Source organism: Hyla sarda, chromosome 4 (genome assembly GCF_029499605.1).
Source record: "Hyla sarda isolate aHylSar1 chromosome 4, aHylSar1.hap1, whole genome shotgun sequence".
NCBI lineage: Eukaryota > Metazoa > Chordata > Amphibia > Anura > Hylidae > Hyla > Hyla sarda.
This window is the reverse complement of record NC_079192.1, coordinates 180,217,653-180,233,914: the sequence shown is the minus strand read 5'-3', so window position 1 is coordinate 180,233,914 and position 16,262 is coordinate 180,217,653. Positions and strand designations below refer to the sequence as shown.

The window sequence follows — 16,262 nt, the reverse complement described above, 5'->3', positions numbered from 1 at the left end:
CACCAAGATTTTTGCTGTAGACAAGATTCCTATTATCTTTGCAACTTGCTTCAATTGATTAATAGTCAAAAAATCCCTTCATGGTTGATCCCTTGCTAAGGAGATTCAGCAACACTTGAGTCTCCATTAGGAATTGTTTTCCTTTCTTGAAGAACCATTTGTCATACAATGACTACAGTATGTGAAGTCTCCATGTTTTCTCATCACCTTATGGAATCTTGTGAACAAATTGTATTTGATTTCTTCCATCTCTTGGATTTGAGCAAAAGAAAAGGAATTTTTTTCCATATTCTTCAGATTGTTCTGCCAGTTCGACTTCTTCCTTACCGGCAAGGAGGGTCTAATTTTTGAGTCTGTAATGCAGCTGTTACGCCGAGCGCTCCGGGTCCCCGCTCCTCCCCGGAGCGCTCGCTACACTCCTCTCACTGCAGCGCTCCGGTCGGTTCCACGGACCCGGGGCGCTGCGATACCGCCTCTGGCCGGGATGCGATTCGCGATGCGGGTAGCGCCCGCTCGCGATGCGCACCCCGGCTCCCGTACCTGACTCGCTCTCCGTCAGTTCTGTCCCGGCGCGCGCGGCCCCGCTCCCTAGGGCGCGCGCGCGCCGGGTCTTTGCGATTTAAAGGGCCACTGCGCCGCTGATTGGCGCAGTGGTTCCAATTAGTCTTTACACCTGTGCACTTCCCTATATCACCTCACTTCCCCTTCACTCCCTCGCCGGATCTTGTTGCCTTAGTGCCAGTGAAAGCGTTTCCTTGTGTGTTCCTAGCCTGTGTTCCAGACCTCCTGCCGTTGCCCCTGACTACGATCCTTGCTGCCTGCCCCGACCTTCTGCTACGTCCGACCTTGCTTCTGTCTACTCCCTTGTACCGCGCCTATCTTCAGCAGCCAGAGAGGTTGAGCCGTTGCTAGGGGATACGACCTGGTCACTACCGCCGCAGCAAGACCATCCCGCTTTGCGGCGGGCTCTGGTGAAAACCAGTAGTGACTTAGAACCGATCCTCTAGCACGGTCCACGCCAATCCCTCTCTGGCACAGAGGATCCACTACCTGCCAGCCGGCATCGTGACAGTAGATCCGGCCATGGATCCCGCTGAAGTTCCTCTGCCAGTTGTCGCTGACCTCACCACGGTGGTCGCCCAGCAGTCACAACAGATAGCGCAACAAGGCCAACAGCTGTCTCAACTGACTGTTATGCTACAACAGTTACTACCACAGCTCCAGCAATCATCTCCTCCGCCAGCTCCTGCACCGCCTCCGCAGCGAGTGGCCGCTTCTGGACTACGACTATCCTTGCCGGATAAATTTGATGGGGACTCTAAGTTTTGCCGTGGCTTCCTTTCCCAATGTTCATTACACTTGGAGATGATGTCGGACCAGTTCCCCACTGAAAGGTCTAAGGTGGCTTTCGTAGTCAGCCTGCTGTCTGGAAAAGCCCTGGCTTGGGCCACACCACTCTGGGACCGCAATGACCCCGTCACTGCCTCTGTACACTCCTTCTTCTCGGAAATTCGAAGTGTCTTTGAGGAACCTGCCCGAGCCTCTTCTGCTGAGACTGCCCTGTTGAACCTGGTCCAGGGTAATTCTTCCGTTGGCGAGTATGCCGTACAATTCCGTACTCTTGCTTCTGAATTATCCTGGAACAATGAGGCCCTCTGCGCGACCTTTAAAAAAGGCCTATCCAGCAACATTAAAGATGTTCTGGCCGCACGAGAAATGCCTGCTAATCTTCATGAACTTATTCACCTAGCCACTCGCATTGACATGCGTTTTTCCGAAAGGCGTCAGGAGCTCCGCCAAGATATGGACTCTGTTCGCACGAGGCGTTTCTTCTCCTCGGCTCCTCTCTCCTCTGGTTCCCTGCAATCTGTTCCTGTGCCTCCCGCCGTGGAGGCTATGCAGGTCGACCGGTCTCGCCTGACATCTCAAGAGAGGACACGACGCCGCATGGAGAACCTCTGCCTGTACTGTGCTAGTACCGAACACTTCCTGAGGGATTGTCCTATCCGCCCTCCCCGCCTGGAAAGACGTACGCTGACTCCGCACAAAGGTGAGACAATCCTTGATGTCTACTCTGCTTCTCCACGTCTTACTGTGCCTGTGCGGATGTCTGCCTCTGCCTTCTCCTTCTCTTCTGTGGCCTTCTTGGACTCTGGATCTGCAGGAAATTTTATTTTGGCCTCTCTCGTCAACAGGTTCAACATCCCAGTGACCAGTCTCACCAGACCCCTTTACATCAATTGTATAAACAATGAAAGATTGGACTGTTCCATACGTTTCCGCACGGAGCCCCTTCTAATGAGCATCGGATCTCATCACGAGAGGATTGAACTTTTGGTCCTCCCCAATTGCACCTCGGAAATTCTCCTTGGACTTCCCTGGCTTCAACTTCATTCCCCAACCCTGGATTGGTCCACTGGGGAGATCAAGAGTTGGGGGCCCTCTTGTTCCAAGGACTGTCTAAAACCGGTTCCCAGTAACCCTTGCCGTGACTCTGTGCTTTCTCCAGTAACCGGCCTCCCTAAGGCCTATATGGACTTCGCGGATGTTTTCTGCAAAAAACAAGCGGAGACTCTACCTCCTCACAGGCCTTATGATTGTCCTATCGACCTCCTCCCGGGCACTACTCCACCCCGGGGCAGAATTTATCCTCTCTCTGCCCCAGAGACTCTTGCCATGTCTGAATACGTCCAGGAGAATCTAAAAAAGGGCTTTATCCGTAAATCCTCCTCTCCTGCCGGAGCCGGATTTTTCTTTGTGTCCAAAAAAGATGGCTCTCTACGTCCTTGCATTGACTACCGCGGACTTAATAAAATCACGGTTAAGAACCGCTACCCCTTACCCCTCATCTCTGAACTCTTTGATCGCCTCCAAGGTGCCCACATCTTTACTAAATTGGACTTAAGAGGCGCCTATAACCTCATCCGCATCAGAGAGGGGGATGAGTGGAAAACAGCATTTAACACCAGAGATGGACACTTTGAGTATCTGGTCATGCCCTTTGGCCTGTGCAACGCCCCTGCTGTCTTCCAAGACTTTGTTAATGAAATTTTTCGTGATCTGTTATACTCCTGTGTTGTTGTATATCTTGATGATATCCTAATTTTTTCGGCCAATCTAGAAGAACACCGCCAGCATGTCCGTATGGTTCTTCAGAGACTTCGTGACAATCAACTCTATGCTAAAATTGAGAAATGTCTGTTTGAATGCCAATCTCTTCCTTTTCTAGGATACTTGGTCTCTGGCCAGGGACTACAAATGGACCCAGATAAACTCTCTGCCGTCTTAGATTGGCCACGCCCCTCCGGACTCCGTGCCATCCAACGTTTTTTGGGGTTCGCCAATTATTACAGGCAATTTATTCCACATTTTTCTACCATTGTGGCTCCTATTGTGGCTTTAACCAAAAAAAATGCCGATCCCAAGTCTTGGCCTCCTCAAGCGGAAGACGCCTTTAAACGACTCAAGTCTGCCTTCTCTTCGGCTCCCGTGCTCTCCAGACCTGACCCATCTAAACCCTTCCTATTGGAGGTTGATGCCTCCTCAGTGGGAGCTGGAGCTGTCCTTCTGCAAAAAAACTCTTCCGGGCATGCTGTTACTTGTGGTTTTTTTTCTAGGACCTTCTCTCCGGCGGAGAGGAACTACTCCATCGGGGATCGAGAGCTTCTAGCCATTAAATTAGCACTTGAGGAATGGAGGCATCTGCTGGAGGGATCAAGATTCCCAGTTATTATTTACACCGATCACAAGAACCTCTCCTACCTCCAGTCTGCCCAACGGCTGAATCCTCGTCAGGCCAGGTGGTCTCTGTTCTTTGCCCGATTTAATTTTGAAATTCACTTTCGGCCTGCTGATAAGAACATTAGGGCCGATGCTCTCTCTCGTTCCTCAGATGCTTCTGAAATTGAACTCTCTCCTCAACACATCATTCCTCCTGACTGCCTGATTTCCACTTCTCTAGCCTCCATCAGGCAAACTCCTCCAGGAAAGACCTTTGTTTCTCCACGCCAACGCCTCGGAATCCTCAAATGGGGTCACTCCTCCCATCTCGCAGGTCATGCGGGCATCAAGAAATCTGTGCAACTCATCTCTCGCTTCTATTGGTGGCCGACTCTAGAGACTGATGTGGTGGACTTTGTGCGAGCCTGCACTATCTGTGCCCGGGATAAGACTCCTCGCCAGAAGCCCGCTGGTTTTCTTCTTCCTCTGCCTGTCCCCGAACAACCTTGGTCTCTGATTGGTATGGATTTTATTACTGACTTACCCCCATCCCATGGCAACACTGTTATTTGGGTGGTCGTTGATCGATTCTCCAAAATGGCACATTTCATCCCTCTTCCTGGTCTTCCTTCAGCGCCTCAGTTGGCTAAACAATTTTTTGTACACATTTTTCGTCTTCACGGGTTGCCTACGCAGATCGTCTCGGATAGAGGCGTCCAATTTGTGTCTAAATTCTGGAGGGCTCTCTGTAAACAACTCAAGATTAAATTAAATTTTTCTTCTGCATACCATCCTCAATCCAATGGACAAGTAGAAAGAATTAACCAGATCTTGGGTGACTATTTACGACATTTTGTTTCCTCCCGCCAGGATGACTGGGCAGATCTTCTACCTTGGGCCGAATTCTCGTATAATTTCAGAATCTCTGAATCTTCCTCCAAATCCCCGTTTTTTGTGGTGTACGGCCGTCACCCTCTTCCCCCCCTCCCTACCCCCTTGCCCTCTGGTCTGCCCGCTGTGGATGAAATTTCTCGTGATCTTTCCATCATATGGAGAGAGACCCAAAATTCTCTCTTACAGGCTTCTTCACGCATGAAGAGATTCGCGGATAAGAAAAGAAGAGCTCCTCCCATTTTTTCCCCTGGAGACAAGGTATGGCTCTCCGCCAAATATGTCCGCTTCCGTGTCCCTAGCTATAAGTTGGGACCACGCTATCTTGGTCCTTTCAAGATTTTGCGCCAGATTAATCCTGTCTCTTACAAACTTCTTCTTCCTCCTTCTCTTCGTATTCCTAATGCCTTTCATGTTTCTCTTCTTAAACCACTTATCATTAACCGTTTCTCTCCCAAATCTGTTCCCCCCACTCCTGTCTCCGGCTCCTCGGACATCTTCTCCGTCAAAGAAATTTTAGCATCTAAAAAGGTCAGAGGGAAAACCTTCTTTTTAGTGGATTGGGAGGGTTGTGGTCCAGAAGAGAGGTCCTGGGAACCTGAGGACAATATCCTGGACAAAAGTCTGGTCCTCAGGTTCTCAGGCTCCAAGAAGAGGGGGAGACCCAAGGGGGGGGGTACTGTTACGCCGAGCGCTCCGGGTCCCCGCTCCTCCCCGGAGCGCTCGCTACACTCCTCTCACTGCAGCGCTCCGGTCGGTTCCACGGACCCGGGGCGCTGCGATACCGCCTCTGGCCGGGATGCGATTCGCGATGCGGGTAGCGCCCGCTCGCGATGCGCACCCCGGCTCCCGTACCTGACTCGCTCTCCGTCAGTTCTGTCCCGGCGCGCGCGGCCCCGCTCCCTAGGGCGCGCGCGCGCCGGGTCTTTGCGATTTAAAGGGCCACTGCGCCGCTGATTGGCGCAGTGGTTCCAATTAGTCTTTACACCTGTGCACTTCCCTATATCACCTCACTTCCCCTTCACTCCCTCGCCGGATCTTGTTGCCTTAGTGCCAGTGAAAGCGTTTCCTTGTGTGTTCCTAGCCTGTGTTCCAGACCTCCTGCCGTTGCCCCTGACTACGATCCTTGCTGCCTGCCCCGACCTTCTGCTACGTCCGACCTTGCTTCTGTCTACTCCCTTGTACCGCGCCTATCTTCAGCAGCCAGAGAGGTTGAGCCGTTGCTAGGGGATACGACCTGGTCACTACCGCCGCAGCAAGACCATCCCGCTTTGCGGCGGGCTCTGGTGAAAACCAGTAGTGACTTAGAACCGATCCTCTAGCACGGTCCACGCCAATCCCTCTCTGGCACAGAGGATCCACTACCTGCCAGCCGGCATCGTGACAGCAGCCTCTTGGTCCACTGTTATCGTGTGAAATTCTTGAGTATAGGCTTAGAATTCAGCCTTTAATGCTGTTGTCATTTAAGATTTACCCTCCATATGGATTCTATTTTAGATCCAAATGGTGTGTGCTGCCTTAGGACGAATAGGAAAAACAAAATTGCTCTTACCTGTAATTTTGATTTCCTTGAGTCCTAAGGCAGCACACAAATACCCTCCCAATTCTAGTTTTTTATGGAATTCGTCTCTATTTTAATACACAGGTGTGATCTGTAGGAGAGGGCTCTTATCAGGTGAGCAATTAACTATGCTAATTTCTTGATTATCTTGCTAGGTGGACAGTCCTAGGGTGGAGTCTGGGGGATGAAATATCCCAATGGTGTGTGCTGCCTTAGGACTCAAGGAAATCAAAATTACAGGTAAGAACAATTTTGTTTATATCCGACCATTACAAGAAACAGCTGGGTGCTGCTGCCTATTCCTTTTAGCAATTGTTGGGGGTTCCAGCAGATGGACCCCCTCTGAAAACTATTTTTCACATGCTGCTATGACATGTCAGAAGTTGTTTTTTTTTTTGTTTTGTTTTTTGCTTTTGTTTTTTTTAAGGATTGGTCACCTTTACCATATTCAAAGGTTTCAATCATGTTCTCCCTTTCCCTGTTTTCTTTAGAAAAAAAGGGCCAGATTTACCAATGCAAATCCACCAGAAACTTTTATACCTGACTCACCCCAAATATATTATGAGTTTTAGATACTTTTTGGACACATTTCCATCAAGACAAACAAGACAGGGTGTCTGTAAAAAGGGATGTGGCCTAAATGTTTCAACAATGTGCAAATATGTTGGCACATGATTCTGGTTTGTAAGGATTGCTGGACTTCAGATACGCCACATTTATCAGCTCAATACCCTTTGATAAATCTTGTGCATCTAAAGACAGTGGCCCAGATTTCTAAATGTGTGATTATCCCATGGCAACCAATCACAGCTCAGCTTTCATTTCTAAAATTGCTCTAATAAAACAGAAGCTGAGCTGTGATTGGTTGCCTGGCCAAATCAGATGAATAAAGTGTGTACAATTTAGACAGTTTTAGTAAATCTGGGCTTCAGCTCTTTAAAGGATCCAAGGATCAGGACAATGATTACCTTTCAGCTCCATAGCCCTCAATTTCTACCTCAGTGTTGTCTCTGAAGTATAACTTCTGAGACAGGGGACAAGTACTCTATTGTGATCATCACATGTAGACAAAACATACGTCATCATGCGGATATTGTCTACTGCATGTGGGGGTAGTTTCAGCTGCATGTGATGATTGCATGTGATTTCTGCCCCCTGGATAACCAATGTAAGTCTTTCCTTAAAGGGGTCTTTCCACCTTATTAAAACATATCTTACAGCCCCCTCCGGCCTGTTTGCAGCTGTCGGAGGTGGTCGGGGAGCTGAAAGCTGTTGAAGTGGGAAAGTTACACAATTAGTCAATTTCCATAATTCCATAATTGACTATAATGATAGTTGTGCAAACGGTGTAGCCTTTCGATCTACGCTGTTTATGTAACTACTGGCTTTTTCTGTTGGCAGAAGACCACATCAGAAACTGAGGCTACACTTTGAACAGGCTACACCAAAATTGGTCAATGCCAGACTGAAAGAATGTTGCCTGGTCAGATTAATCTCGATTCTAGCTGTGATATTCACATGGAAGGGAAATTGTTCATAATATACTGAGGTGATGACTAAAAAGCAGTGTAGTAAGAAATGGCTCAGATTATACTGGCTTAACCCCTTGGTGACATAGGAGTGGCACATATTATACTGGTTTTGTGCCCTTGGGGACACAGAGTCTCCTACAATGTAATTTATATTCTAATTCCTAAATGCATTTGACTATACATTAGGGGTGGCTCACTATCACTAGTGCTGTGTGCGCTGTAGCATAGCGATCAGTAACTGTGTCGGGGACAGGGCATGAGCAGCCCTTTCATTTCCAACATGGACTTTTCAGGCAGCAGAGAGCCCTGTGTTACTACTGCAAGCCTACATCTAAATAAAGATTAAACAAAGGGTGTAAGAAATTTAAATAAAGATATATTACAAAGTTATATAACTTTATTTAAAAAAAAACAACAACAATTACTTAAAAAACAAAAAGAAACCTAGTCTGTGGAATAACACATTAAAAAGTACCTGTCATGATCTTAATGAAAAATTTTAAACCTCACAGTTCATGATAAACCACCACCTACCATTTATTTATATTATTTGTTAGTTTTCTACCTTGATATTGTGCTGTATATTCTGCTCAGTCTCAGTCAGCTCCACAGACTGGGAAGGGGCGTTACCCAGCAGGCGTGACATCATCTGCTATGCTGCTCTGAACACACAGCATAGAGCAGTTCAGTTTGTGATGGACTGTGATTGGCTGAGACCATGCACACACCCCTCAGCTCTGTGCAATGATCTTTACTGTCTCTACTATGTGTCAGGTCTTCCCAGCAGCTGCAAAAGGGAGCTGAAATATCCAGCATAATGTTTAGCACAATATTTAACTCTATTATTATGACTCTACAGCAGTGTTTCCCAACCAGGGTTCCTCCAGCTGTTGCAAAACTACAACTCCCAGCATGTCTGGACAGCCTTCGGAGTTTGCAACAGCTGGAGGCACTCTGTGCACTATACACTCTATACACTGTGCTGAGCTGAGGTCCCACCTGCATTCTCTGACTTTCGTCTCTGCCAGGCTGCTGTGGGAGACAATCTGCTAGCAGGTCTGCAAGCAGGACCAGAAGGAGGACCCCTGGTGGCCAAACTTTTAGGGGTTAATTTAACACAAAGTTACAAACTTTTATTAAGAAGTATATTAGAAAAGTTATTCAAATAGGCTAATCTATACCATATTAAATTTCATTGATGGTGACAGATACCATTTAAGGATGGCAATGTCTGTGATCGTAGTGTCTGTGATGGTAATGTCTGTGATGGTAATGTCTGTGATGGCAGTGTCTGTGATGGCAGTGTCTGTGATGGTAATGTCTGTGATGGTAATGTCTGTGATGGTAATGTCTGTGATGGTAATGTCTGTGATGGTAATGTCTGTGATGGTAATGTCTGTGATGGCAATGTCTGTGATGGCAATGTCTGTGATGGCAATGTCTGTGATGGCAATGTCTGTGATGGCAATGTCTGTGATGGTAATGTCTGTGATGGTAGTGTCTGTGATGGCAATGTCTGTGATCGTAGTGTCTGTGATGGTAATGTCTGTGATGGTAGTGTCTGTGATGGCAATGTCTGTGATCGTAGTGTCTGTGATGGTAATGTCTGTGATGGTAGTGTCTGTGATGGCAATGTCTGTGATCGTAGTGTCTGTGATGGTAATGTCTGTGATGGCAGTGTCTGTGATGGCAGTGTCTGTGATGGCAGTGTCTGTGATGGTAATGTCTGTGATGGTAATGTCTGTGATGGTAATGTCTGTGATGGTAATGTCTGTGATGGTAATGTCTGTGATGGTAATGTCTGTGATGGTAGTGTCTGTGATGGTAGTGTCTGTGATGGTAGTGTCTGTGATGGCAGTGTCTGTGATGGCAGTGTCTGTGATGGCAGTGTCTGTGATGGCAGTGTCTGTGATGGCAGTGTCTGTGATGGTAGTGTCTGTGATGGCAGTGTCTGTGATGGCAGTGTCTGTGATGGTAGTGTCTGTGATGGTAGTGTCTGTGATGGTAGTGTCTGTGATGGTAGTGTCTGTGATGGTAGTGTCTGTGATGGTAGTGTCTGTGATGGTAGTGTCTGTGATGGTAGTGTCTGTGATGGTAGTGTCTGTGATGGTAGTGTCTGTGATGGCAATGTCTGTGATGGCAATGTCTGTGATGGCAATGTCTGTGATGGCAGTGTCTGTGATGGTAGTGTCTGTGATGGTAGTGTCTGTGATGGTAATGTCTGTGATGGTAGTGTCTGTGATGGTAGTGTCTGTGATGGTAGTGTCTGTGATGGTAGTGTCTGTGATGGTAGTGTCCGTGATGGCAGTGTCTGTGATGGCAATGTCCGTGATGGCAATGTCCGTGATGGCAATGTCCGTGTCAAAGGTTATAAAACAAAATATGACCTGCCTAATGCAACATCCTTCATTTTAATAAAATAGGTAAATATCATTATTTTTATTATCCTTACAATTTTACTACAGTAAATCACAAGCTTTTTCCTCTTCCTTAGATTGAAAATGCATATTTGAACAACACATAAAGTAATGAATTCTTTCAAAAGTTATTGTATTACTTATATACAATGTATTTGGAAAGTTTTTAAATAGTCTTCGCCCATCATTCTCCACTTAAAGGGGTATTTTGGTGGCAAACATATTTGTTTTTTTCTTGTCAACTGACTCCAGAAAGATTTGTAAATTACTTCTATATAAAAATCTTAATCCTTCCAGTACTTATCAGCTGCTGTATGCTCCAGAGGAAGTTCTTTTCTTTTTGAATTTCTTTTCTGTCTGACAACAGGGCTCTCTGCTGACACCTCTGTCCATATCATCCATATCAGGAACTGTCCAGAGTAGCAGCAAATCCCCATAGAAAACCTCTCCTGCTCTCGACAGGTCCTGACATGGACAGAGGTGTCAGCAGAGAGCACTGTGAGCACAGTAAAAAAAAAGTCTTTGTTAAAGGAGTTCTCTAAGCTAAAATTTTTAACCCCCGCTGTGCCCGGGCTGTAAGACTATACATAATAAACTTTCACTTACCTGCCTACGATCCCCCATTGTTCCGATATCGCCGTCCCGGTCTCTTCCACTTCCTGCGGGTCGGTGACTTCACTCTGCGCTCAGCCTATCAGCGGCCGCAGCAATGTCCCGTCGCGGCCACTGATAAGCTGAGCGCAGAGTGAAGTCACCGACCCGCAGGAAGAGGAAGCTGACAGGGACCGGAGCACGGGCGGCGATATCGGAACAACGGGGGATCGTAGGCAGGTAAGTGAAAGTTTCTTATGTATAGTTTTACAGCCCGGGCACAGTGGGGGATAAAAGATTTCAGTTGGAGAACTCCTTTAAGTCATTGAAGATGAAAAACTTAAATATTGCATTGACATATGTATTCAGACCCTTTACTCAGTACTTTGTTGAAGCGCCTTTGGCAGCAATTACAGCCTCCAGTCTTCCAGTGTATGATATCACTTGGATGTGGGGATTTTCTGCCTCGGCAGATTCTCTCCAGTTCTGTCAGTTGGGTGGAGACCCGGTCATTTCAGATTTCTTCCACTTAAGAATTATGGAGGCCATTGTACTCTTGGGACCTTTAAGTGCAGCTGAAAAGTTCTATACCATTCTCCAGTTCTGGGCCTCCTTACAATTCTGTCTCTGAGCTCCACAGGCAGTTCTTGATATACATTGCCCTGATATACATTGTCAGCTGAGAGACCTTATATAGATATAGACAGGGCTGTGTCCTTTCAGATCATGTCCAATCTATTGAATTTACCAAAGGTGACTCCAGTCAATATGGAGAAACATCTCAAAGATGATCAAGAGAAATGGGAGGACCCAGAGCTAAATTTCAATGGGTCTGAATACTTATGTCCACACAACATTTTAGTTTTTTCTTTTAAATAAATTTGCAACACATTTTGAAATTCTGGTTTTCACATTCATGATGGGAGTAAATGTTAAATTGTTAAATTTTTAGCTTAAAGCCACAACATAACAAAATGGGGAAAAAAGTTAAAGGGTGTGAAGACTTTTTAAATGCATTGTACATGCTATAAGCCACTAGATGTCAGCATTGAGTATATGTGATTGATTTTGATTACTTTTAGCATAGTCATAATAAATAATTATAGCTTATGGCTTATTCTGTGACAAAGTAATTTAAATAATGATATAATATATATATATATATATATATATATATATATATATATATATGTGTGTGTGTGTCTGTGTATTTCATAGATTTTATTCTTCTTTATTGTAAATTAAATGACTCATGAATGTCTCATTCTTAATGTAAAATGTGTGCCGAGCATTGGGTATATGTATGTGTACCGGTCACATTAGACTTGTTAACATTAAAGGGGTAATCCAGGAAAAAAAATTTTATATATATATCAACTGGCACCAGAAAGTTAAACAGATTTGTAAATTACTTAAAAAATCTTAATCCTTTCAGTACTTATGAGCTGCTGAAGTTGAGTTGTTCTTTTCTGTCTAAGGGCTCTCTAAGGGCTCACGTGTCTCGGGAACCACCCAGTTTAGAAGCAAATCCCCATAGCAAACCTCTTCTACTCTGTGCAGTTCCCGAGACAAGCAGAGATGTCAGCAGAGAGCACTGTTGCCTGACAGAAAACAACAGCTCAACTTCAGCAGCTGATAATTATTGAAAGGATTAAGATTTTTTTAATAGAAGTAATTTACAAATCTGTTTAACTTTCTGCAGCCACTTAATATAGAAAAAAAAGATTTTTCCTGGAATACCCCTTTAATGTTACTGGATGCTGTTGGGTGTGCCATGGATGGCATGAAAAACAAATATATTCTTTCCATATTAAGAATAATCTTCTGCATGAAGCTCAAATGAAAACAGTGGAGCTGTCTTATTTTTGGTTGTATTATATTAACACTCAGCTCACTGAAGAAGACATTTATGCTCAAGAGAGTTGAAGGGAAATTAGGACGACAAACAACAAGATTAGTTTGAAGAATCAAAGACTGGACATTAAGGATACCAGGACAGCACTTAAAGGGGTACTCCGCCCCTGGCATCTTATCCCCTATCCAAAGGATAGGGGATAAGATGTCAGATCGCCACGGTCCCGCTGCTGGGGACCCCGGGGATCGCCGCTGCGGCACCCCGCCATCATTACTGCACAGAGCGGGTTCGCTCTGTGTGTAATGACGGGCGATACAGGGGCCGGAGCAGCGTGACATCATGGCTCCGCCCCTCATGACATCACGGCCCGTCCCCTTAATGCAAGTCTATGGCAGGGGGCGTGACGACCACCATGCCCCCCCCCCCATAGACTTGTATTGACGGGGGCGGGCCGTGATGTCACGAGGGGTGGAGCCATGACGTAACGATGCTCCAGCCCCTGTAAATCCTGTCATTAAGTGCAGAACGATCTCGCTCTGCACAGTAATGATAGCGGGGTGCCCAGCAGCGGGACCCCGGCGATCTGACATTTTATCCCCTATCCTTTGGATAGGGGATAAGATGTCTAGGGGCGGAGTACCCCTTTAATATATAGATCACCAATTCTAATGATATACCTGTACCCATTATTAATAGCAACTCATGTTATGTCCCTTCTGATGTCTACACATAATAACAAGGTATCCACTGATCTTCTGCATTTTATAACCCTTGTAGTATGTGTGGAATATGTTTCATCTGGTTAATATCTATCAAATGTCTATGCAAAAACCCATATATACTTAAAAAGACAAAGCCACACTAATAGTATATTAACTCTACCAAGTTACTTATTTTTGCTGAATACACAAACCACTAGGTTATGCTATTCCGAATGAAAACAAAAACCTGAATAATACAAAACAAATGGAAACAGTTTGTTTTTCTATGCTGCACAATAGAAATCAATGTTTACATTAACATAAAGACTTTTCAAAAGTATAAAAACATGAACATTAAACATAAACACAAAACCTGGTGTTAACCAAGCCGTAGAGATTTCAGGTTAAATGTCCTCAGAATACCTGACACAGACATAGGGTTGATCATATTCTAAGGCTGTAAGTTATGATAATATTGATAAGGCTGCATGCACACCACGTTTTTGCTATACAGTTCCTATATCAGGTTTTTGATGAAAAATGGATTCCTCAAAACCTAACTAAACTGTATCAAAACGTGTGTACAAATTTCAACCCGTATATGGTTAAAAACCGTATACGGTTTGAAAAATTACGTCTGGTTGCATCCATTTTTTAAGAAAAAAATGTATAAGTTTTTAACTTTTCACTCCATTTTGAAAAATGTTTCACTTGTTTGATTGAATTTCCAAGAAAAAAAAAACTGTGCAAAGCCAAAAAGTGTATAGTGAAAACCGGATGGAACCGTACGCACATACACTTCTGTACGGTTCCCATTGACTCCCATGTTTAAAAAAAAACGTATACGGTTTTATACGTTTTTTCACCCGGAACAAAAAACGTGGTTGTCTATGGTTTTGGGATATGGATAAAAAAAAACGGACAAAATCGTATAAGACGCAAAACGGACTAAACCGGATGATGCGTTTGACATAGTTTACAATGTTAGGTCAATGCATACGGTTTTCTATACGGTTCCGTACGTTTTTTTTTTTACTTGAAACCGTATATGGGAACTATATATATATATATATATATATATATATATATATATATATATATATACATACACTGTATAGCAAAAACCCTAATACAGATCACATACCTGCTAGACAGTTTTGTGTCCCACTAAATTATGTGCCCTGGCATGTTCCATGCTCTGTATATTGGCATTCTACATAAATAATAGCTTTGTTTCATTCACCTAAAAATCTTGGATCATGTCACTAGTAATGTGACACCCTGTACATCAGTGTTTCCCAACCAGGGTGCCTCCAGCTGTTGCAAAACTACAACTCCCTGCATGCCCGGACAGCCTTTGGCTGTCCGGGCATGCTGGGAGTTGTAATTTTGCAACAGCTGGAGGCACCCTGGTTGGGAAACACTGCTGTACATTCTTCTCAGTAACAACAAGTCTACATTACTCACAGTCTACCATGAGGAGAGAAGTCACGAAAAGCAAGGCGGTCAGATCCCCCATGGTACATCAGACACCAGGGTGGTCGGGTGATGGACTCTGTAGGATCCAGATTATAAGGTGCAGGTAGGTGGATGATCTGACTGTGGCATCACATAGATAAGAGCAGCTAAAGTTAGTGAGCAGCAGAGAGAGGAAGGCAGAGAGGAGGTATGTAGCTCCAGCAGGAGGTAAGTGCCTCCAGGGTGGCAGGGCAGCATATGTATGGAAGAATTTCCTCTGGATGCTTATTGTCTATGTGGAGCTTCTCCTGATGATGTAAGATCTGCAATGTGCACCATAAAACCACCACACTCTCTAAAGCACAACCATTCCCTTGCATCCTTACTATCAGCACACAAAGAGGTTAACCCTTATTGTAGAACACATTTAAGATTAAGTGGTTAGCTCTTTTGCTACATATGTAACCCTGCCTCCTCCACTTCCCCACTCTTCTTCCTTCCTGTGCTCTTCTGGGACAGATGTATGAGCAGTTCAGAAAGGTTCTTCTTCAGATAGTCCATAATAAGTATGTACTCCTTATAGATGTTGAAGATTTTGGTAGGGTACATAGAAGACACATGGTCTTGGATCCTCCTGTCCCTGCTAGATCCCAGATAGTGCTTACCTACACTTTTTGGACCTGCAGTGTAGTAAGTTCGTCCCACTAAGCCCAATGTACTGTCCCAGATTTTCCCGCTTGTTCATTCCTTCTGTTCATTCCTTCTGTTTTGTGGAGCATCGAGCTGTTTGTCCGCATCTTGACATTTCTGGCTAGTATTATAGACTTATCTTTCATACTGGATTGACCTCTAGTGGCCTCTTGCTGAATTACTAGCTTGGTATCCAGAGAACTACATGTTTCATTCTAAATATGAACCTTTAAAGGGGCACTCCACTGGAAAACATTTTTTTTTTAATCAACAGGTGCCAGAACGTTAATTTAAACTGATTTTTAAATTACTTCTTTTTCAAAATCTTAATCCTTCCAGTACTTATCAGGCACCTTTCACACTATAAAAACACTTCCGTTATGAATGCCCGTTAGGAAATCGGCAGTTGTACGGCCGGTACAAAATCACTAACGGCTGTTAGAAAATCCCATTATAGTCTATGGGATTTTTCTAATAGCCGTTTTAACCCGTTAGCGACCATTATTAATAACGGCCGTTATTTTGTGACGGGTGATAGTAACGGGAGAATTAGTGCATGCACTATTTCTCCTGTTCATTTGCCCGTCACAAAATAACGTCCATTATTAATAACGGGCGATAATGGGTTAAAACGGCTATTAGAAAAATCCCATAGACTATAATGGGATTTTCTAACGGCGGTTAGTGATTTTCTACCGGCCGATTTCCTAACTGGCGTTCATAACGGAAGTGTTTTTATAGTGTGAAAGGGGCCTCAGCTGCTGTATGCTTCACTGGAAGTTCTTTTCTTTTTGAATTTCCTTTCTGTCTGACCACAGTGCTCTCTGCTGACACCTCTGTCCATGT

At 44.8% G+C, this 16,262-nt stretch overlaps 1 protein-coding gene across 3 annotated transcripts in view; it reads right to left on the bottom strand.

The window, feature by feature from the left end:
• CHRNB4 (cholinergic receptor nicotinic beta 4 subunit) overlaps window positions 1-15,447 on the bottom strand; it is a 43,703-nt gene extending 28,256 nt beyond the window's left edge. The window contains exon 1 of one of the 3 annotated variants that reach the window (XM_056572956.1): window positions 14,736-15,447. In XM_056572956.1, the coding sequence (XP_056428931.1) occupies window positions 14,736-14,787 (52 nt within the window). In that variant the 5' untranslated portion in view covers window positions 14,788-15,447. Of the gene's footprint in view, window positions 1-8,703; window positions 8,790-14,735 lie in introns of those variants that run through there. The other 2 variants (XM_056572958.1, XM_056572959.1) reach the window with 2 other exon arrangements.
• Between the last annotated feature and the right edge of the window lie 815 nt (window positions 15,448-16,262).